At 29.3% G+C, this 23,833-nt stretch overlaps 1 protein-coding gene across 3 annotated transcripts in view; it reads left to right on the forward strand.

Annotated features, from left to right (window-relative positions):
* Nucleotides 1-23,833, forward strand: part of LOC107446968 (glutamate receptor ionotropic, NMDA 2B) — a 114,099-nt gene that overhangs the window by 67,803 nt on the left and 22,463 nt on the right. For all 3 annotated transcript variants that reach the window (XM_016061759.3, XM_071182232.1, XM_071182233.1), the window contains 4 exons: nt 9,335-9,518; nt 14,503-14,629; nt 17,735-17,955; nt 22,142-22,289. In XM_016061759.3, coding sequence (XP_015917245.1) covers nt 9,335-9,518; nt 14,503-14,629; nt 17,735-17,955; nt 22,142-22,289 — 680 coding nt within the window. The remainder of the gene's footprint in view (nt 1-9,334; nt 9,519-14,502; nt 14,630-17,734; nt 17,956-22,141; nt 22,290-23,833) is intronic.

A 23,833-nucleotide genomic window follows, 5' to 3' on the forward strand; every position in this document is an offset into this window, starting at 1 on the left:
CAATCAGTTGTTGGTCCAGCCTTTTCTAATACACCACCTCCACCAGACATTTCAACAGGTCTTTTGGGTGAGTATTTTGTTCATTATCTTAAAGGTACCGCTCTTTACAAATTTAAGTAAGCGTTATCATATATAAAAAATGGCGTTTCCGATAATTTATGTAGAATAAACAATAAATAATAGGAATAATATTCTATGATTTATTAAGAATAATGGGAAGAATTGCATATGAAACTTTATTCAATCAGTTTTTGATCCAGCCTTTTCTAATACATCACCTCTACCAGATCTTCCACCATGTCCTTAGGTTAGTAATTGGTTCATTATGAAGTTAACACGATGTACAAATCTAAGTTAGCGAAATCTTTTGAAAATGACACATTATACTAATTAATGTAAAGTTCTGAATATAGAATAATTGATATAGAATACCTAAAATGCTTGAGAAGAATAATTAATGATGTATTATGAATAACGGAAAATAATTGCGTTTAAAACTTACTTAATAAGTAGTTGTCCCAGTATGTCTCTAATACATCACCGTCACCAGATTTTAAATCTGATATTTTAAGCTAGAATATTACTCAATATTTTAAGGTTAACACGTTTTATCAACGTTAATTAACAATTTCTTATTAGAATGACATACAAAGCGTAAAAATGAGGACCACCCTGAAAAACTTTTGATCTAATGTCGAGCGTTTTCCTGACCGAAAAAATTGAGGCCATTTTTCCCAAATTGTATCTTACCCTATATTTTGGGAGTCAGAAATCTGAGTCCATCGAAAAAAAGGTATACTTATTCAAAGAAAGTATGTTGCCTAACAAATTACCATATTTAAAGTCACCCTTTCGAATCATTAAGATGGAGACCTAGAACGTGATGATCCGATCATTAGATGAAGTAAATCAGGAATGATCTGTTTTTTTTTTTTTTTTTTTTTTATACATGAATCTGGTTTTTTTCCATTTGGTTCCGTTAGTTTATTGTTCGAGCATCGTTTGGATAGAGATATATTCAGATGGGATTGTAATCACGAAAGTCACCCGGAAAAGTATGTTTATAACTGTTCATAAAAGGACACAAAACATAATTCCTTGAAGAGATTGATTGCAAAATATACAGCTATATTTCAGTTACTTCTCAACGTAAGTGCTATCGAATTTTAGCACTTTCCATACATGGTGTAGGTTTTGTATTCCAGTATCACAAGAGTCAGTCACCTGGGAATAGTGCCTGCGTTTCACAGCTACCTATATGCCTGGTGCAAAGTATTGCCTGAAAGAACAAGTCTTGCAAACATTTTTCAAGGCCAAGGGACAGTCGCTAGGAACAAGATCGGAACTATATGGTAGTTGATCAAAGCACGAGCAAGTCTTTCAAATCTCTTTCAAGAACAAGTGACAGTCGCTGGGAACAAGATTGAAACTAAATGGTAATTGATCAAAGCACAAGCAAGTTTTGCAATTCTCTTTCTAGAACAAGTGGAAGTTGCAGTGGAATAAGATCGGAATTATTATGGTGGCTGGGCAAACACTCAGTGATGCTTTTGTTGCTTTCAGCGACGAAGCTCTCACAGTTTCCAGCGACGTCGGAAGGTCAGAAGTCAAAGATGGAAAAAAATAAAAATTTTACTGTGCTTTTTTCAAACATAATGGTTTTCGGTATCCCAAAAATCATGAAAAAAATCTACAAAAAGTGGAATAATTAAAGAAATAATTAAAATTTTAGAAATCTGTTTCACTATGCAAACTGGAGGCTAAACATCTATCTTCATACCAAATTTAAACTAAAGTGAAATCTGCCGGGGCTTTTATTTAAGTAAAACCATACCATACAATTGAAACAGAAAAAGAAAATGAAAGAAAGAAGTTAAAAAAATGATGGAGAATATATATTGGATAAATTAGTACTTTTGTTTCTTAAAAATTGATTTGTTTCATTATACTTAAAATTGGGAATGAACCTGATAAGGGGATTGCACTGAAAAAAGAGGATGGTCAAAACTACCAAAATATGGTACAATTTGCATTATTTCTGGCTGTATGGGAGCTCCCAAAAGTTCGGTAATTTTTACCAAAGCACCTTTGCAATGATTTCAGTAAAATTCACAATAATATTTGGTTTTAAATTATGTGATAAAATTCGATAAAAGTTGGTAATTTTATTAGAATACCTTGGAGCATGGCAAAAAAAAATTTATTTGGAGAAATTCGCTTTTTATTATTTTTTTTACTAAATGTGTAGTAATAAGAACTATAATTTTGAAAACCAAAATTTCCGGTAAACAGTTACCCTACGAGCGGAAAACTTATACATAGCATGGGACCGGGGGGTCATAAAATGACCCTCCCCCGCTTCCTCATTGGTTAATAATTGCACAAACTAAAATCTTGAAAATCTTACAGTACATTATTTATGCATAAGAGTATACTGAGGTTATGTTTTTGAAATAATTCATGAAATATTTTTAACAAATGATAATAATGTACAGCTTTTTTACAGAACTATTCAATAAATATCTTTTTTTATTAAATGATCGAAAAATATCTTGGTAAAGTGTTCAATTTACTGTATGGAAAACTGTGCGTTCAATCTTCAAAGGAAAGCGCTCAATCTCCATAAAGAGTACGCTCAATCTTCCAGTATTTATTTTTTTATTTATTTATTTTTTTAAATTTATTTATTTATTTATTTATTTTTGTGAAAAAGGTGCTCAACGTTAAACTTATCATAGTCAGTATTACGTTAACAGACTCCCCTAAATAAACATTTTAAAAAATTTCAAAAACCTAAAATACAGTATATTTTTGAAAAACTATATAAAACAATCATGTTTAAACGACGATATTTCACTTTTTAAAATTTATTTATTTCCGAAATATCTATACCAGAGAAACATTAATTTCATCCGAGCAAATTTCAAAGAGAATGTCAAGCATAATAATATGCCTTGAATTTCCGACTAGCATTATTCCCAGGTAATGCAGTTAAAATTCTGCCGATTTATAGCTTTAGAAGATTCGTCCAATCAGTGCTCAGCATAGAGCACGTCATCTATTTTTCATTGGCCAGATTCTCCCGCTGTAACTAGGCTCCATTCGCATACATTCTGCAAGAAACTCAAAAAAGAAAATCATTCCTGGGTTTTCCACCTTTTTTTTACGAAATTGTTTATTATTCGATTCTGCTGCTAAAACCTGGGATCTTTTTGAAGCGGTTAAGCCTCTGGCAGTTTGCAAATCTGGGTTTATTGAATGTAAATTTCGTGTCTGTTCACGATAAATTTATTCCATCTCCTAACCTTTCGCAGAAAACATTTAGAATACTATTCTTAAAGAAATAAATACCCGTTTAAAGTTTATTTAGATTTTATTATGAGATAACAATAACTTCTTTTTGTGTTAAAAACGTCAAATCCAAGCGCAATCAATTTTGCTTATACTGGAAAATATGACGTTTTAAGAGGAAGAAAAAGTTTTTTAGGAGTTCGATTATTTTTTTATTGCAACGATCAAAAAGGATATTTTCATAATAAAAGAAACGAAGATTAAAGAGATTCAGAATTAAATGATAATTTTTTCATTTTCATACGTTTATTTGTCAAACTATAAATAAATATGTAATATGAAATTACTTAAAAATACTAATTAAATGTTCATTTATTTTATAAATTTTGAATATAACTTTACACTATTGGAAATTTTAAACCACGTTGGCCAAATTTGTGGGTACCTTAATATGGTGGCAAGTTGACATTATAGATTAAAAAATTCCTTGATATTTGAAGCAAACACGTTGTTCAACTTTATATTTCATTAAGATTTCACATCGATACTTTAAACTTGCGTGATATTTTGGTTCAAAGTGTCGATAATTTTGCTCAACGTCAAACCGATTTTCATGATGATGTACAACACGGAGGAAAAAATTTCGGGAACAACTACCGTACTGTTTGGTAATAACAATTCTGATAAATGTACAACTTAATTCTGGTTAATAAAACCAAAATGTACTGTGCGTAACCCATTCATTTGGCAATTTTTTTTGCTCACATCGTAACGGTTTACTGGAAATTCTGGTTTTCAAAATTATAGTTCATATTAACACGTATTTAGTAAAAATGCGAAACGGAAAAGTGAATTTAACCGAATAAATGGTTTTTATACCACGATAAAATTGCCAAATTTTACCACATTCTATAAAACTATATTTTATTATTATCAAAGCAGATATGTCACACTGATAATATAACAAGACTTGGAAATTTTTTTCAAAAATTTAAATGTGCAGGATGGTTTATAAGGAAGTATACAATTTCAGTGATTTATAAATCAAAAATAATATTCGATATTATATACTACCTGTTACAGAATTGTATGGAATTATTTTATTTTATAACCATCGTTGAACTGCCTGCCTAAATTTGGGTTTGCGACTACCAATGTTCAACTCCGTAGTCTTGTAATTTTGAACCAAATCAAGAAGACAAGGAAACTCCAGGACCAAGTATTGGGAGAAATTTGCCTTCGTGGAGGACTTTTTGGTGGAACTAACTCGCATTTGCGTTACATGGAGAGGAAAACCACGAAAATCAACCATGGTTACCCTGATGGAAAGGGGACTCTAACCCATGATCCGTCCAGCATTTAGGATATTTTAAGTTAACGCTGTGATCGGTGCGGCCGGATGCGGAATTCGTATAATCCAGCTATCGCTGGGATTAGAACCCCGGTTCCCTTCATTGAAAGACGAGCTCTCTGTCCCTTGACCCACCACATTATTTAAAGTTTTGTTTGAACAGTTGCAGATGCGTGAAACTATATACTCTGTATGGGATGTTTTATTTGTGTCACACATCTAGCGGATGATCCATTTCCGCAAAAACTCTTGCTATGGTTTCTGAATCAAAATCATTGATAATGGATGTGAAACGCTTTTCAACTCTGCTAGATAAACACGAACGGGTGAACAAACACATAGTTCTTTTCTTAACCCTACAGAAAGGCATAACAGGTGTTAGGGGTTATGTCAGGACTTCTGGGTGGCCATTGGGTAAGAAATATGTTGTATTCCGCAGACCGTCCAATCCATCGGTGAGACAGCTATTCATCAAAGTAATCTCACACGTAGGCAGACCAGTATGGTAGTGCACCATTTACTTGGAAAATGAAGGTTTTCAATGTCATTCTGCAACAGTGGCATCAACCAAGAGTTAACATATTCAAAAGTGTGGCTCCTGTGACAGTTTGCTCTTGAAAAAAGGGGCCAAGCATTTTTTTTTCCAAACACTGCACAGAACACACTTATCTCAGCGGAATCATTCACGCTATACTCAATGAATTTGGGATTTTCTGTTTCCCAAAAGCAAACGCTTTGCTTGTTTGCTTTTAATGTTGTGCTATCAGTGAAAACTAATCGGAATCGATCACTATCGATGGACTTGATAGATACGTTAACTCGCTTTAGGGCGGAGATTGATTATCGACTCGATGCGTGTCGTGTTACTAAAAGGTCACACGTAGAACATCTGCAACTGTCTCCAACAAAAATTAAAATTATCCTATATAATTCTGTTGAAGGTAATTTATAATATCTTATATTGTTCTTGATTTTGAGCATTGACGCTATACTTATTTAGGAATTACCCTGTATTTAACATTAATTTGAATCTTTCTTATCGGTTTTGTCATTTCATGACCGATAACAAATCTAGATATTAATGCAATATATGCAGATTTAGAAATTCCATTAGGTTTAGAAAGTTAAGTTGGATTAGAGATTTCTTTTTTAAAAAAAAATATTTAACTCATTTTTATTCATTTAAAAAAAAGAGGTGGAAGGTAGAAAACTATTTTAAAATATATTTCTATACCAAACTTAGACCTCTTAGTTTAAACAATTCGATCAATACAATAAAATATATATATATANTATATATATATATATATATATATATATATATATATATATATATATATATATATATATATATATATATATATATATATATATATATATATATATATATATATATATATATATATATATATATATATATATATATATATATATATATATATATATATATATATATATATATATATATATATATATATATATATATATATATATATATATATATATATATATATATATATATATATATATATATATATATATATATATATATATATATATATATATATATATATATATATATATATATATATATATATATATATATATATATATATATATATATATATATATATATATATATATATATATATATATATATATATATATATATATATATATATATATATATATATATATATATATATATATATATATATATATATATATATATATATATATATATATATATATATATATATATATATATATATATATATATATATATATATATATATATATATATATATATATATATATATATATATATATATATATATATATATATATATATATATATATATATATATATATATATATATATATATATATATATATATATATATATATATATATATATATATATATATATATATATATATATATATATATATATATATATATATATATATATATATATATATATATATATATATATAGGTACAGACGGAATTGTACTATAGGTATATAGGTACGGATATAGGAATCAAAGGTACGGACAGATATTTTGGTACTGACGGAAATAAAGAACACCTAACACAAAATATTCATACATTGTATGACTTCAGAAAACAAATAAAACTTTGAAAAAAAATTTCAATTAAAAAAAATCATATACATAAATAATATACAAAATCATATAATAAAATAAAATACAGTTTAAATCATAAAAAAATTATACATTTAACCTCTGCATATCTAGAAATATATAAATTAATATGCTTGCCGCAATCCCTCTGGAATATTTAAAGAAAACATTTCGAAGAAGTTTTCAATATCCATCATCATTTAGTTTTAAAACATCTATATATTTCAATTTAATATGCATGATAACTTCGTTTGATTGATGATCTGAATTGAAAACTAGCCGAGAAAACTTCAGGAAAGATTTGTTGGTGATAGATTTGGCAAGGATATTGGTAGTGACAGATTTTGGCCCCCTAGGATGAAATCTGTCCTAAGGTTATCTATTCGAGTAACGAGACACCTTTAGGTTTATTTTAGAAAGGGATGCCCACATAATGTAAATATAGTGAGTATTAGCTGTAGCTAAACTAACATTGGTGTCGAGAGAAAAATCATATCGTAAACACCTAGAAAATGTTTATATTATATATTTACTATACATTAATTTAAATATAGTTGGCATTATAATATGATTTCTTTTTAAAAAAAATAATTTTTTGCGAATAATTTTTGCATTCTTCCCAAATTTAAATATCTTTTAGTAAGGTTTGAAGCATTTAAAAAAGTATTGGCCAAAACAAAAGGTTTCTACTTTAACATTTCTGAATTTATTTACAATTTCCTTGAATTTGTGTGCAATTTGTTTACATAATTTATCTCAAAATTAAAAAAAGTGTTTTAATAAAAAAGAATTTTTTTTAAAATCTATACTATTATTTTTTACCATTGTTGATTATATGAAGCAAGAGAATTTTTTTTATATTATTTAATGAAATGATTGTTTTTAATAACGTCAAGCTTATTTTAAAACTTCACATGTTACATAGTTCGAAATTATTATACTTCATAAGTAATTACAAATTTGCATTTTGCAAGTAGGTATAGAGCCGATTTTATGTATAGAGCAAAGTAGATACATATTGTGATATGTATAGAGTCGAGCAGATTTCTTATGGCGGCTAGCCAAACAATCCATCCCAGCCATAAAAATGGCCCAAAGATCACTATAAAAAAGCTGTTCTAAGTAGCTGTTTTACTCGCTCTATTTATCACCGATGATATGGATGCTTATTCAAATCAGGAGAAGCCCAAGATTCTGTTCATTTACAGAGCAGTAAACGATAGAGCAAGGGAAGCTAAGATATTGTACCGAGAGCGTTTTCTAGCAAGACGCGTCCCTGATGCAAAGAAATTTTAAGGAATACACCAACAGCTCTGCGAAAGGGGTTCTTTTTCAAGTTGTACGCATGATACCGGACGTGGCAGGAGTGTAAGAACGCGATCTGTAACGGACGATATTGTACATCGTATCAACAAAAGGATTGAATGACAGTTGGGCACTGTCTAAAGCCGTTAGGTTTATAGGGTGTGGTGAGTGCTGTGAAAGGTAGAGATGCATTCCTACCAGGCGATGAGAGTTTGGTTCCTGGAATCATCAGATTATCAGGCACGTGCCAATTTTACCGCTTGGTTTTTCCAACAGACACCTCTGGACCCCGATTTTTGAGTCAGAACTGTTAAACCATGTTCCAGAACACTTCGCAGGACGCATGTCTTTCCAACACGACGGGGTACTAGCCCATTACAGCTTGAATGTGAGTGACTCCTCAGATATCGTGTTTCCTGGCGATGGATAAGTAATGGGTGGTCCGATCAATTGGTGGTCCGATCAATGGGTGGTCCGATTCAATGGGTGATCACTTCTATTCACTTCACTATGTTGCACATATTTTGTTTATTGAAATGTTTATGAGGGGTTTAAAAGGAATGAGAATTGCATAGTAGCCCATGATTGTAAATGTTATTCTGCTAAGATTCATTGTACCGACATTGGCTTTCTATGCTCGTTTAAGAAGATAGTTGTATTTACTTGGATTATCTTTAGTTGAAAATCTACTATTTATGTTATCCTAGCAATTATTGTTGAAATCTGCATTCCAACAGGACAAGAAACAGCTATATTTTCTTAATTTGACGGACTCGGTGAACTCAGTAAGTTAGTCGTAAAATTGTTAAATTACTATGAATAGTTATTTCTGAATCAATTAATTGATCATAACTATTGAAAAACGCAAAATCCATGCCAGAAAACTAAGATAATTTGGATTAAAAATCATTTTTCATCATTGAAAAAATCATCAAATGCGCATGAACTGCCAATTTATTAAGAGAGCCAGTATCCTTAAAAGCATACGACGACATTCCAGGTTGTGGGTTGCTGTATTATGATCTATCCGGCATGATGTACTCTATCACAGCTCAAAGCTTGCAACCGGTGTACAGAATCATCCTTGTATGAAATATATTTTTTTGATGCATTTATTTAAAATCTTTGTTTTTTATTAATATTATTGCCACCACGCCAGTATGTAATATTATACGGTATCGACTGACCGATATAATGGTTACCCCAAGTAAGAGATTATTTTTGCTTTTTTTTAATTTCAGGTATACATTTTAATACAACGATGCACCGTTTGATGGAAGAAATAGAACGATCAGTCAAAATATTTGTTCATGGCTTAGAACAGTTCCTAGAAGATCCTCAGAATGTAAATATGTCTCTGGCTCACAATTTGAATTGCACCTCGAATAGTGATATAAAATGGAACAAAGGCGAGCACTTTTTTAAGTTAGTATAGTTTCCATTTATCTATTTTTTGTTACAAGACTCTTAACTGCCCAAAAAAGGCGCTTAAAATTTGTGAACCTTATGGACAAATAAAGTTTCTTTTATGTTACAGAAATATTTATATATTTGGAATGGTTTTTGGAATGTTTTTTTTTTCCTTTTTAATACTTTATTTTGCAAGCGAATTTTATTTTCTTCGCTTATAGATGGTGTGTCAGTGGCTTAAAAAGAATTTATTTTAAGCTGAGAATAAAAAACTTTTCCTTTTGGCTTTTAGTAGTTTTTGGCCGAGAAAATATCAAGAAGGAAGATTATAAAAGAAATATCAAGCCAGATGAATTTTCAAGTGAAAAGAAATTATCAAGTCAAAAATATATCAAAAATATATAAAAATATCTCAAAAATATTCAATATCTCTCCATAATTTAGGTGAGAAAAGAAAAACGTTAAATATCAATAATAATAGTAATAAAATAAAAATAATAATTATATTTATACGCGCAATTATTACTATAAACACACACAGATATATATATATATATATATATATATATATATATATATATATATATATATATATATATATATATATATATATACACTGGTGTGCAAAACTTAAGCAACAAGTGGTTTTTCGGCCACAGCTCCCCAACAAAGTATAAGATAGCCATGAAATTGCAGTATAATATGCACGTAATTCAGTAGAAAGATTATTTGTATGCAAATTTTAGAAATAAAACGTCGTAGGTGATGTAAGTGTACGTAAACCTTGTGGGTCGGCGCGCGCAGGTCAAAGCTGTGATAAAAGGATGAAGAGCACCGTAGTTAAAGACATTCGCTGCAAGTGCAAGTGATTTGTTTTGTGAAACATGTCTTCAAGAAATCATTTAGACGACTTTACTCGAGGAAGAATGATTGGGAAGCTTGAGGAGGGGCGTAGTGTGACCAGTGTCGCCGAAGAGTTCGGGATCAACAAAAGTGTTGTTTCTCGTGCTTGGAATGCCTTTAAAACTACTGGTACAGCTGTTCGGAAGGTTGGTGGTGGCCGTCCAAGGAAAACAACACCAAGAGATGACCGTTACATTGTCCTCCAGGCGAAAAGAAACCGTTTTCAGTCAGCGAGCGCCATATCTCAGCAACTGTGCACAGCCACAGGACGACAAGTATCAAGATTTACAGTGGCCAGACGCCTCCACAAAGGTGGCTTATTTGCTAGACGTCCTGAACGCTGCATACCTTTAAAAGTTAGCCATCGGCGGCACCGTTTAGAGTGGTGCAGAGAACACGAAACCTGGACACCTCATCAATGGAGTCGCGTCCTCTTCACAGATGAGAGTCGTTTTAGTGCTACAAGCGATTCTCAACGTCAGTTGATCTGGAGAGAGGTTGGAGCTCGATTTCATCCCAATAACATCGCGGAAAGAGATCGTTACGGTGGTCCTGGAGTTGTCGTCTGGGGAGGCATTATGTTGAACGGGCGGACTGAGCTTCAGATCTTCGACCGAGGTTCTGCAACTGGAGACCGCTACTGCAATGAGGTAATCCTACCCTATGTGCGTCTGTTCCGAAGGGCCATTGGACCAGACTTCATTTTTATGGATGACAATGTCCGGCCACACCGTATTGCTAATGTTCAAAAGCTACTGGAAAGTGAAGATATCACTCGAATGGATTGGCCAGCTTACTCTCCAGATCTAAATCCCATAGAGCATGTGTGGGATGCACTAGGGAGACGTCTTACGACACGACAGTATCCTTCTGGTAGCACCCATCAGCTGAAAGATGCGTTAAAGGAGGAATGGAAACGTTTACCCCAAGAACTCCTGGATAATCTGGTGCTTAGCATGGAGAGACGATGCCAAGCAACAATCACAGTAAGGGGAGGGCATATCCCATACTAGGGAACATCTGCCAGTTATACTTACGTTTCTTCAGGCAATCATGTGTAACGCCACTATATGTCAAAAAAAGCCTTTTTTTGTTCCATACCCTACTTTAAGCTTTATATTCATTTCTGCGCCATTATTCTTTTACCATCGTTTAAGTACAAAATAATGTACATCATATTCAAATTTCATGTCAATCGGATGATTTCTTGTAGATTTTTTACAAAAAACGCACTTGCTGCTTAAGTTTTGCACACCAGTGTATATATATATATATAGATATAGATATAGATATAGATATATATATGTATAATAAATAGATTGCTCCACAAAAGTTTTACGTCATGGCAATATGAAAAAATTTCGTCAAATTCAATTCAGTATAAAATTACAAAACAATAATAGTGCTTAAGTGTTCAAAGTTTATATCATATAAAATAGAACGAATTTAATACATGATTAGAGTATTTTACTTTCGATAACTTCCTCAAAAATTTATTGTTTAAATATGTAATGAAGCAAAAAGGTGGTACTATATTAAATTGCAGTTTTAGCATTGAAAGCTTCTTTGGCAGTTTAAATGCTAGAACACAATTATTAAATTTATGCACTTAACTCAATTCACCTTTGTGATGTAACGTAAAAGAACTAAAAGCATTAAACTACCTTTGCAAACGAAGAAGAAAAATGTGGTGCATCGAAAAAAGAAACTTAGATAAAATACGTTTTAGCGATGTTATTATTTTTAAAAGAACGTTTTTATTGCAATTTTCCAGAAAACACCTATGTTAAAAATACTAAATTCAAAACCAAATGATGCATGCAATTTAAATTTATGCACTGAAAGTGTTCTAAGCAGTTTTATATGATGAATTTTAAAAAAATCTTCATTGTGAGCTCTATTGAATGCTAATAAATCTATTGTTGTTTTATAAAACTATCTTCTTTTGGTTTAAATTTGATTACACGAAAATAAGATTCAAACACGTTTATCCTTCTTTTAAAACGATTTTGATAAAGAATATGAGTAAATCTTCTTTGCATAAGATAATTTACAGGCAGTTGCCATGGATACCATTCCTTGCCATCGTTGCCATGTCAACTATTATGGCACGGAAAGAATTTTTGCAGTCATTCAGCTCAACAGGTAGCTTAGAAGCTTCTTCGTTTAAAAAGAGCTACTCCTTCAGTTTAATATAATGCTATTTTTGTTTTCCCTCTTACGTTTGCACAATTAATGCAAGCAATTTGTTCCAAGTTGAAAACTCTCTAATTACTTTATAGCAAAGTGAATTACGAAAAGAGTTTAATGCAATAGAGAAAAATTCTAAAACGTATTTTGAATAGAAGATTTAATATATTTTTTGTTAAATATCCTTTTAGCTGCTCGAATAAAACTCGCATATTTCCATTTTTAAAGTATATTTTAAAATCATTTTTTGGGCAAAAATTCAAAAAATCATCCTTTTCTAAATATAAAACAAATCCATTATCATTACAATAAAATGAATAAAATTTTTGTTCAAAGGTGATCTGATTTCTTTTCATTATTATTATTGTGTTTATCAATAAATCAAATAAAATAAATATAGATTTGTCATTAATTAAGTTGTTTTTTTTTACATAATATATGATGTATGATAACGGTAAATATTAATTCATAACTTTATCATTATTATTTTACATTGTAAAAAAGAATTCAGAAATGTTATTGAAAAATGACAAGTAACTAATATGCCTAATTTATACCATTAGCATTTCTAAGAAAAAAATACTCTTTTTTTTAATATTCAGAAGCGCTTTCATCATAATTAGAAAATATTATTTTAACATATTTTTCAATATGTAGCACCATCTGTTGTCAAACTTTGTATCTAATTTTGAAACACATTGTGAATTACTACTGGTTTCTTGATCAAAACGTAACAGATCGCACATTTATTTCTATTTCCCATTAACTGGTTTTTGAAATCTTTGGGTACTTTAGGGACACCCAGTATTATTAAAAGGCACATAAATGCTTTTGTTCTACAATTTGAGAACTCCTGTGACAATAATGCAAACGCTCAAATCGATTGTTTAATTTTAATAATAACACTATTTTTTTCAGAAAAAGTTACATAATCATTCAAAACACTAACTCCCCCTCCCCCCAAAAAAACATTAGCTCTTAATACATTTTACTTTTCTTTTCTAATTTTATATATATCAGCTATCATGGTAAAATAAATTATAGATTTATCATGTAACTAGTCAACACATGATTGTATTGTAGTAATCAATACAGTTTTCTCTCTCTCTCTCTCTCTCTCTCTCTCATTGTTTTTGACATATACAATGTTTTTTTTTATCAGATAAGGTTCAATTTCTATATGATGATCAATAAAAATAGTTGAAGTAAAAAGCATGAGCATTTTTTTATCATTTAACTCTTAACGGAACAATACCGCCGTAACAGCGGTATGGGACTTTTCATCATTGGGTCCAATACCAGGCCAATGATGACTAAATTTATTTATTACTTTATCAAACTTTTTCATTGAAATATTTAATTTAATAGTAATTAAATATATAATCATTATTTTAATTAATTATCATAATTAATTTATAATTAATTATCATGATTAATTATTGTAACTAAACAATGTAGTTATACCTTGTGAGAAATGAACATGAAATACTTCCTGATCGTTAAGCGTTTAGTAAACAACTTTGTTTTTTAAAACTTATTAACATTTTTAATAATATATTACCTATTTTAAGGGAAAACAATTTGTAGATTGAACATGAAACTATGAAATCCATGGCTAATTTACATTTACAACTGTCTATATCTCTCCTTTTGACTGGTTTTAATACAATATTTTTAACGAAAAAGATTCAATTTCTAGATAATAATAAATAAAAATATTGAAACTACAAATCATGCCTGTTTTTAGATCATAAAATTAACAACTTTTTTTTAAAATTTTATATTAGTTTTTATCATAACACAGTAGCAATATTACGATAAAATAATTTATAGATTTAACATCGAAACTATCAATTCCATGGCTATATTGTCCTGATGAATGCCTCTTTCTCTCTGATTTTCATAGATACTTGCGTAATGTGAGCATAAAGGAGAAAGGGGGGAAGGCTGATTTAGAATTCAATCTAGACGGAACCCTCAAGTATGTTGAACTGGAAGTTATGAACCTTAACAACATGGGATTCTGGGAAAAGGTGAGCTCTTATTCTCCTTTCATTATATACTTCAAGGGAAAGGTCGATTCTCGCTACAGTTAAACAGATGTTCTCATATGTATGAGATTGAAGATTTCTTGTAAGCAAAGCTATTCAGTCTAGCCTTTCCAAGGATACTATTAAATGTATTAATAAATACTTTTCTTGTTTTTGTCTAGTTGTTTGATGATTTTTTTTTATTTTAACTAATTATATATTAAAGAAAAACAATTTTTGTTCCCTTAACATTGCCCAGTAAAAAAAACTCGGCTTTTAAATTGTTTACAAGGTGGACTATGGATTCCAATTACTGATCGAATAAATACTGAAAATATTTTGTAAGTTACATACTGTAGGGAGCAAAATTCTTAAGACGATAGGGTTTTTTTTGTTCTCACTTTTATTATAAGCAAAATTTCTTAATGATTTGAATTAGTAATTTGTAGCTTTTGTAGCAGGAGGTAAAGACTAGATGCTATAGGACATAATTCGATCGTGACAATTCTATCACTTAAAACTTTCAGAGCCTACATTTGCATTGAAAATACTTCTCACCTATGAAATACTTTTTTGCCTAAAATTTTGATGACTTCAATGACATTCGATCCCCTATTTGAAGTATTGCATATACTCTTCTTATTCTTTCCTCCATAATCTGAATATATATATTTTGGAGTACTCTATATTTAAACTTTCTATAATAAATACGTAAAAATCCCTTTTAAAAACAGCCAAATTTTTAACATGTATAATTATTTGTTTCCCAAAAGGCATATTCATCGTCATCATTACAATAACTTTTATTACGCAAATCAGTTTTGCATAATGCTTTGAGTTTCGTTCCCTTTCCTCTACGGTACAAAGACGCCTTGCTAAGTTCCAACTAGATCATCCAAATGTCAACGATTCTTCACCATGTAAGTTTAGGTCTTCCACGTTTTTACCTTTTCCTCTAGTCTCAAGGTAAAGGAATCCGGTAGGTATTTTTAAAGCATGTTCAATCCACGTCCATCCTCTATATTTCCTAGACACCTATCATACAGAACTACTAAATAATTTCACACAATATGGCAAGTGCTATAATTACAGTGGTTTTTATTTTGAGAAGATGCTGAAATGACATTGCATCTCTTTCAATAAATCAAATTATGCTTTGTTCGATTTTATTGGCCGTGAAAAACTTACTTGTCTAGATGATCTTCATAAATACTATTCCTTTTGAATATTTCAATATTGTTATTAATAAAATAGAATTAATGCAATTTCTAACTTCAAAAAAATTTATATTTTTAAATACTACTCTACAATTTATAAATCTACACTGTAAAATATTTTTTGCTAGGAAACTTAATAATTCTCTGACTTTCCTACAGAAAATGTCTGTTCTCCAAAACTACAGAAATTTACTGTTATACTCTATCGTATTATGTCAAAAGAGACATTTTTTCTACAAACAAATAAAATCTGTAACTATTGATATCTATTTGACATATAATTTGACTATCTGAACTCATTGTTCTGTGTTCTACGCATTCAGAGAACCACTGTCATCAATGCCTTCATCAGCAGGTTCATTTGAAACGGAGACCAGCTGACTGCCATTCAATGAAAGCTCGTTTTTTTTCTTCTTTTTACTTCATATATCATCCCATACTTTTCTTTTTTCCGATATTACCTTTTGCCCATTTTTGCGTTAAAACATGAAATTTTAAAGCTTATAGACAAATTTAAAAAAAGTATATGTATTAAAAATTTCAAACTCTGCATTGCAAATAAAATTATTACATATCATTTCATTAAAAAAAATTAGGAAACCATGCTTGGATTTGAAAGTAGTATAAAGAAGATGAGGTTACAAATAATTGTTTCAGGAAAATCATATTTTAAATTTGAAGATTCATAAATGCTGCATAAAAAGCAGATTAATTATCGTTAGAATCCTTTTGAAAGTATGAATTTTTGGAAAGCGTTTTGTACACACCTTATTTGTTCATCAAATAACTCAAATTATACCCAAACCTTTGAATTTCGAATCTAAATTAAAATTTATGAATCTAAAGTGATAAAAACACGAATTTTATAAAGAATAACCCTTTCCAAAATAGAGCTCCCAGTCTAGAATCGTTTATTTTAAACTTAATTAGCTTGTAGAATTGTTAAACTATTTGTTTCTTAACGTCCAATGTCTTATAGAATCATTGGGTGAAATTTGAATCTAAACTGAAATTTATGAATCTAAACTGATAAGAAAATTAATTCCTTTTAGAATATCCCTTTCCAAAGTAGCACGACCAGTCTAGAATCATTTGTTTTAAACATAGTTAACTTGTAGAAATAGTAAACTATTTGTTTCTTAACGTCCAATGTCTTATAGAATCATTGGGTGAATTTTGAATCTAAACTGAAATTTATGAATCTAAAGTGAAAAAAAAATTATTCCTTTTAGAATATCCCTTTCCAAAGTAGCACGACCAGTCTAGAATCATTTGTTTTAAACATAGTCAACTTGTAGAAATAGTAAACTATTTGTTTCTTAACGTCCAATGTCTTATAGAATCATTGGGTGAATTTTGAATCTAAACTGAAACTTATGAATCTAAACTGATAAAAAAATTAATTCCTTTTAGAATATCCCTTTCCAAAGTAGCGCGCCTAATCTAGAACCATTTGTTTAAAACATAGTTATCTTGTAACTATGTTAAAGAAATGTTAAATAATTTGCATCTTAACGTCCAATCTTTTATAGAATCACTATTTTTAAGCAACATAAATCTAAAATATATATCTTTACTTAGAACGCACAATCTACGATTACAGTTTCTTATGCGCTGTCTGACTAAAATCTTTATTCAACTTTACCATACCGGAAAGTGTTACATGAATAAATTTTTTTTAAAAAAACCCAAAAAATAAGACGTCCTGAAAATTTAAACTGCCGCACGATGTTTATGCAATATTAATCGTGCGTAAACATCAACTGAAATGGTAGTTTTTAGACTTTACAAAAAACTCCACCATCAAGTTTCGCGATTTCAGTTTCCCACAGTAATTACTTTAGTGGGAGCATTGCAATCCAAAACAGATTCATAACTAATTCATTTTCAGATCGGTGTATGGACGGAAGATGGATTGGACATTAAGGACATTGTGTGGCCTGGAGATTCACCAGTTCCTCCACCGGGAGTTCCAGAGAAATTCAACATGAAGATCACGTTCATGGAAGAACCTCCTTATGTGAATCTAGTTCCTCCAGATAATGAGACGGGGGAGTGTGAGACAAGCAGAGCTGTGCGTTGCAGGGTGGCTCCCAGATCAGCTATAGAGGGGTATGATTTTTCTTCCATATAATTCTGAATGCTAAAAAAATATATGAATAAATAAAACTGATTTCTTACTGCATATTCTTATTACATTTCTTATCTTAACGTCATTTCTATCATTTCTTATCTTATGTTCGTATTACATTTCGTATTACATAAATATAACTGATTTCTTACGTCGCCGTTTATCTGCAGAGAGTAATTAAAAGTTTGTAAATTTTCATTAAACAAAGAAAGGAAGTATTTATCTTATTTCACTCAAAAATAATCTTTCAAATTAAAAAAAAATACTAATGCAATAATAATATTTTGCACTCTCGAAAAATCTGTTCAACGATGAACCATTAATTGTAAGCAAAAGAAAAAATATTTCATTTATTTTAGATGGAAACAATTCTCAAAATAAAGACATAACAAACAAAGCAATAAATATATATATATTTCCTCTGCAGTAAAAATTTGTACTCTCTCAAGAAAATCGGTTCAACAATGAACCATAAATTTGAAGCAAAGGAAAATAATATTTCATTTACTTTATGCGGAAACAATCCTCAAAATAAAGATATAACAAGCAAAGCAAAAAATTATGTATTTCCACTGCAATAAAAAAATTTTACACTCCGGGAAAATCAGTTCAACGATGAACCATAAACTGTAAGCAAAGGAAAAAATATTTCATTTGCTTTACGCGGAAACAATCCTCAAAAAAAAAATATAACAAGCAAAGCAAAAAATTATGCATTTCCACTGCAATAAAAAAATTTTACACTCTCGGGAAAATCAGTTCAACGATGAACCATAAATTGTAAGCAAAGGAAATAAATATTTCATTTATTTTATGCGGAAGCAATCCACGAAATAAAAATAATAATATTAATAATATGCATTACTCCTGCAATCATAATTTCTTATACTTTCAAGAAAATAGATTGATTGTTAAATCATTAACAGTAAATATAGAATAAAATTATTCTTTTTTACTATACGCGGAAATGATCCTTAAACAAAAAAAAAAAAATTAACAATGTAAATATGTATTAACACTGCAATAATAATCTCTACACTCTCGGAGAAATCCGTTCAATGCTGAACCATTAATAGTAAACATAAATGGCAAATCATTTTTTTAATTATACGTGAAAATCATCGTCGTAATGATAAAAACGATAAAAATATGCATTACCACTTTTATAGTAATTTTTACACTGTTTGGGAAATCGGTTCAATGTTTAAGCATAAATAGCAAGCATAGAAGTAAAATATTTCTTTTATTGTATGATGAAAAATTAAAAACAAATAAGAAAAACACGTATTATCCTGCAATAACAATCTCTACATTTTCAGAAATGTCTGTTCAATGTTTCAAAGTGAACTGTTGCAAATTTCATGTAATAGAATTAACACTAGAACTCTCGAGAATAACTTAATTTTTGCTCTGCGCAAAAGAGAAAATAAATTTCAAAATAATACGGAAATAAATAAATTTCAAAAGAAATTCAAGTTATTTTTTTAATTCCTTGCTTAATCTTTCAGACTTATTATTTAAATTGTCTTAAAGTGAAAAAAATATTAAAGGGTACAAATAGCTCACAAAAGGTTCTGAGGAATTTTTTTTTTCAATTTTAGGAATTTTCTGTGTTGTGGTACAATTTAATAATAGCACAAAAGTTAATAATTTTTAAATAGAACTTATATTTCAAGTCACTTTTGTTTCTTCTGACTCACGTCTGGCAAGTCGCGAAAATGGGCGCTGGAAACATGCCGACCATTATTTCCAAATTTTATTTTTCTGAAGCGAATGAAGTTTTTAATCATAAGTACAATAAGTACTAACATTACTCCCTAGAAAAAGGTAAGATTATTCGAAATAATAAAGAACAATACAAAGTTGAAAAGCATTTTCGATTTACACCAAAAATATAAGTTTCATGAATTTTTTAATAAACTGAAGTAAAAAATAATTGTAAAGATGAAATAGTACATTTTCGGTGTGCCAACTACGCATATATAGCATAACCAATGTAACAAGTTTCAATAGAAAATATTAGAAAAAGCTGAAGATACTAATCAAAATATAATTATAATTTTATCTAATTAAAAAAGTCCAAATCCCTTGCACTACAAATCTTTAAAAACGATTTTAATTAGTTTAATAAAATTTCTCACGAATATGATATAGAATAATTGTTGCTTGAAATGATTCTAAATAAATACTTTTACACCGTTAAAAATTAAAAAATAAAAACTTTGAATTTTTATAAAATTTTTATACAATTGTTATCATACAATTTTCTGTTTAATTTATTTCATGAAACATTTATTGTAAACCTTTTCCATGGTCAAAAAATATATAAAAAATTTAAATTGCTTGAAAAAAATGTTTGCGCAGAACATTTTTAAAAGTAATTGAATTAATTAATAGCTTAATAATTTTTTTTACTATATATATTGTTCATGCATTAATAATTGGTTTCTAGCAGCTATACATGTGATAAAATATTAAAAATAAAGAGTTTTTTTAATATTTTAAATTCCCAATTTTCCCGTAATCATTAAACTTAAAAACAAACACATTCATTCTTACATTTAAATAGAAACAGATTTCTTAAAATATTTATGTATTTATTCCGTATTTTATTGCCGCTAAAATATGGTTTTCAGTTTCACAATTTTTTCCCCGAAAAATCCCATTTGTAATCCCTTTTACTCACAATACAATAAAATTTTTTATCCCAATTCAAATAAACGTCAATTCATTGAATGTTAGTGTACTGAACATGTAAAAGTTTTCTTTTTACCAAAGTAAAAATGAATCATTTTAAATTCGTCTTATGGTTTCAAATCCAGTTTGATTCAGTTTTTTCCAAAGTTACTTTGTTTTGAAACAGCTTTTTTTTTTTTAAAGTTTTTAGGTTTATACCCATTCTCTGTTAAAATAACGTATTAATAACGAATTGTTCAGATTTGAATAACGTATTTAAATATAATATTTTGGTGTTTATCGGCTATAGGGACCATGTGTTGGTCCCTATAATTCATAAGTACGAATTTTAATATCGCGATATATTGTCAGAAAATATCGTTATTTAACAATATATTGGTCCTTTTTCTTTCAACTTTAACTAATTTATATTATTTTAATATTGCTCACTATTTTTGTTACAAACATAAAATCTATCACCACTCATAATAATATCGTATTTGATATGAATTTATGTCTTTAATAATCTCGATATTGTAGTATTAGATACACTTTTGTGTATTATCGTTCGCTGGTGATCTGCTTAACCAGATTCTGGGGATAAAAATATATGTTAGGGAACTTGGCTTTATGGTCCCTATAACCTACAAGCACCGATGTTATTTTTAAAATAAAAGAAACCTTAAACTAAATTAATATTTTTACTTTTTTTAAATGTATGAAGCACAAAACAAATATTAAAAAGCTAAAAATGTTTGTAAGTTGTTTCTTACATTTTTTTTAAATGCAACTCACCAATAAATTATGTCAGGTATTGTTGAATTTTAGTTTTCGACAAAAATCAACTTAAAAAAATACCTCGTATTAAAATGATTCTATTTGGAATACATGAATTTCATTTTTTATTAGACTAAACATTTTTTGTCATTAAAACCACCTTAAAAATTATGATTCTCATTAGGCAACTCTAAGACCTTTGACTTAAATTCACTCTCAGAAATATAACTCTCAACCAGGAATCTTTGACCTGTATTTCGTTTATGTTGAGTACCGTTTATTTGTCACGAAATCGCGTGATTTGTGACAAAACGTGAATTTTCATATATATGAAAGATGAAATATTTCTTTAATTTTGACGAACTTCGCATCCTTTAGGAAGCAATCATGGTTATTTAGTAACTTTGACAAAAAAAAAATTTCTCGAATTTTTTCGAAATTTTTTTTTCACGAAACGGTTTCGTCAAAAACGAAAAAAGTTTCGTGATATTTGAGTATCTATTTTTTACAGTGTTCTGATATCAGATTGAATGTAATTTTCATAGAACCTCTGAAAATAAATAGGGCTCGTTTTGAAACTTGGTGCTCAAAAGTAAAATATTTTGCTGTGATATGTCTAAATCATTGAAAGCCAAAATCAAGACTTGCTTCATTCAGATTTTAATATTTTTTTTCTCCTTCTTGATTCTTACATGCGTTTCTTTTTCATTTTAGGGCTAACATTACGATGGCCATGCGTAACTCTAATTATTTTATGTGCTGTTCCGGTTTCTGCATTGACCTGCTGCAAAAGTTTGCCAATGATTTGAGATTCAGTTATGATCTGTATCGTGTAGAGGATGGAATATGGGGAGTCTTTGAGGTAAAAAAAAATTTCATTCCTTTAAAATATTTGGTAATTTTTGATGTAATATTAAAAGTTCAGCACTTTTGGGGGAAAATTTTACAAGCGAAAAGTCACCAAAAAATGCAGCCCTTTGCCAATTTTTCAAAAAAAATTTTTTTTTTAAAAAAGCAATCTAGCAGGCGGTGTTATCCTTCCCAGGATGGTAGAATACTTAAAATATTAAATGTAACCGATCGATAAATTTTTTTTAATTGCCTCAGTATTCCATAATGCTCTATATACTTTTTTTTCTTAACTGATGTCATCACATTCATCATTCAAATCATCTCATTCCTAATGTCACAAATTATCTGAATCGAAGGAAAAAAATTCACAGGCGTACTTAAAAACGATCTTCTATTACAAATTCAATTTTTAATTAAAGTTAGAGTTAAGTAAGAAAAAAATTGTTTATTTTAGAAATATAATTAAACAAATGTTTAACTAGGTAAGCATACCTCAAACATATTCCACTTCAAATGAACAGATTAATGTGCAATGTCTTGGTTAAGAAATCAACAGATGCTACAAAGACGTCTCTCAAACATAGAACACCAACAAAATTAAAATGGCCACCATAGTTGAATAGTCATACGTTGGTTTCAGTTATCTAATACAAATAAGAAAATTGAATTAAACAAAAATGAAGACCAGAATTTAAGTAAAATAAGTCAAAATGAAAAAGTGCTATAAAAAGCTAAAAACCAATTTCCAAAGAGGGCAGCACTGGAATTTTTAATTTCACTTAATTGTCTTAAAGATCTGGCAAATTAATATTTTTTGGTTATTTTAACTGTAACTTTCTCCTTGTTGATTTTATATGTAGACTTGTTACTTTCAGTGAACTTTTCAATTAAAATATTTTTGTTTTAAATTGTGTTTCTTTGGATATTCAATTTTATTTTGAGGTATTGTATTGTATTCCTATTTTGTTTCATTATGGGGCCTCGGAGCGTAGTCAGTTTTGGTTTAACCAGAGACTACAGAAAGGTACCAGCATATTAGTATACCCGCGTGTCCCCTGATGAAGTACTGTTTGTGCTAACATGCGTAACTTTAAAATTTGTTAGGTTTTTATTTAAATTTCTCACATCTTTATTTAAATTGTTGACTTCAGATATTCTTATTGCCCCTCACTGAAAATACTTCGTGTAGCAAAGAAAATTAAGTTTTTTTTTTACCCAGGTTCTACCATTTGCTGCTTGAAATTTTTAGTAATTAAAAATAAAATTAAAAACATATTCTAACTAAATAATAAATTTCTATGAAAAATAAAAATATATAATTAACAAAAAATTGAATGCCATATTGACTGAATTCTCCAAGGGTTTTCATTTCAAACTGTAACCAATCTTTCCTGTTAAGCATTCATTTCTTTTTCATTGAATAACAAGGAACGAAATTTCATTGCAGAAGATCAACAAGATTAAGTTTTAAAATCACCATTCAAAAATTCTCTTAATTATAAGCCGTCGTTTAAATTAATTGCCATACAATTTGAACATAATCTTCTCTATATT

This window comes from Parasteatoda tepidariorum, chromosome 6, assembly GCF_043381705.1.
Source record: "Parasteatoda tepidariorum isolate YZ-2023 chromosome 6, CAS_Ptep_4.0, whole genome shotgun sequence".
In the NCBI taxonomy this organism is placed as follows: domain Eukaryota; kingdom Metazoa; phylum Arthropoda; class Arachnida; order Araneae; family Theridiidae; genus Parasteatoda; species Parasteatoda tepidariorum.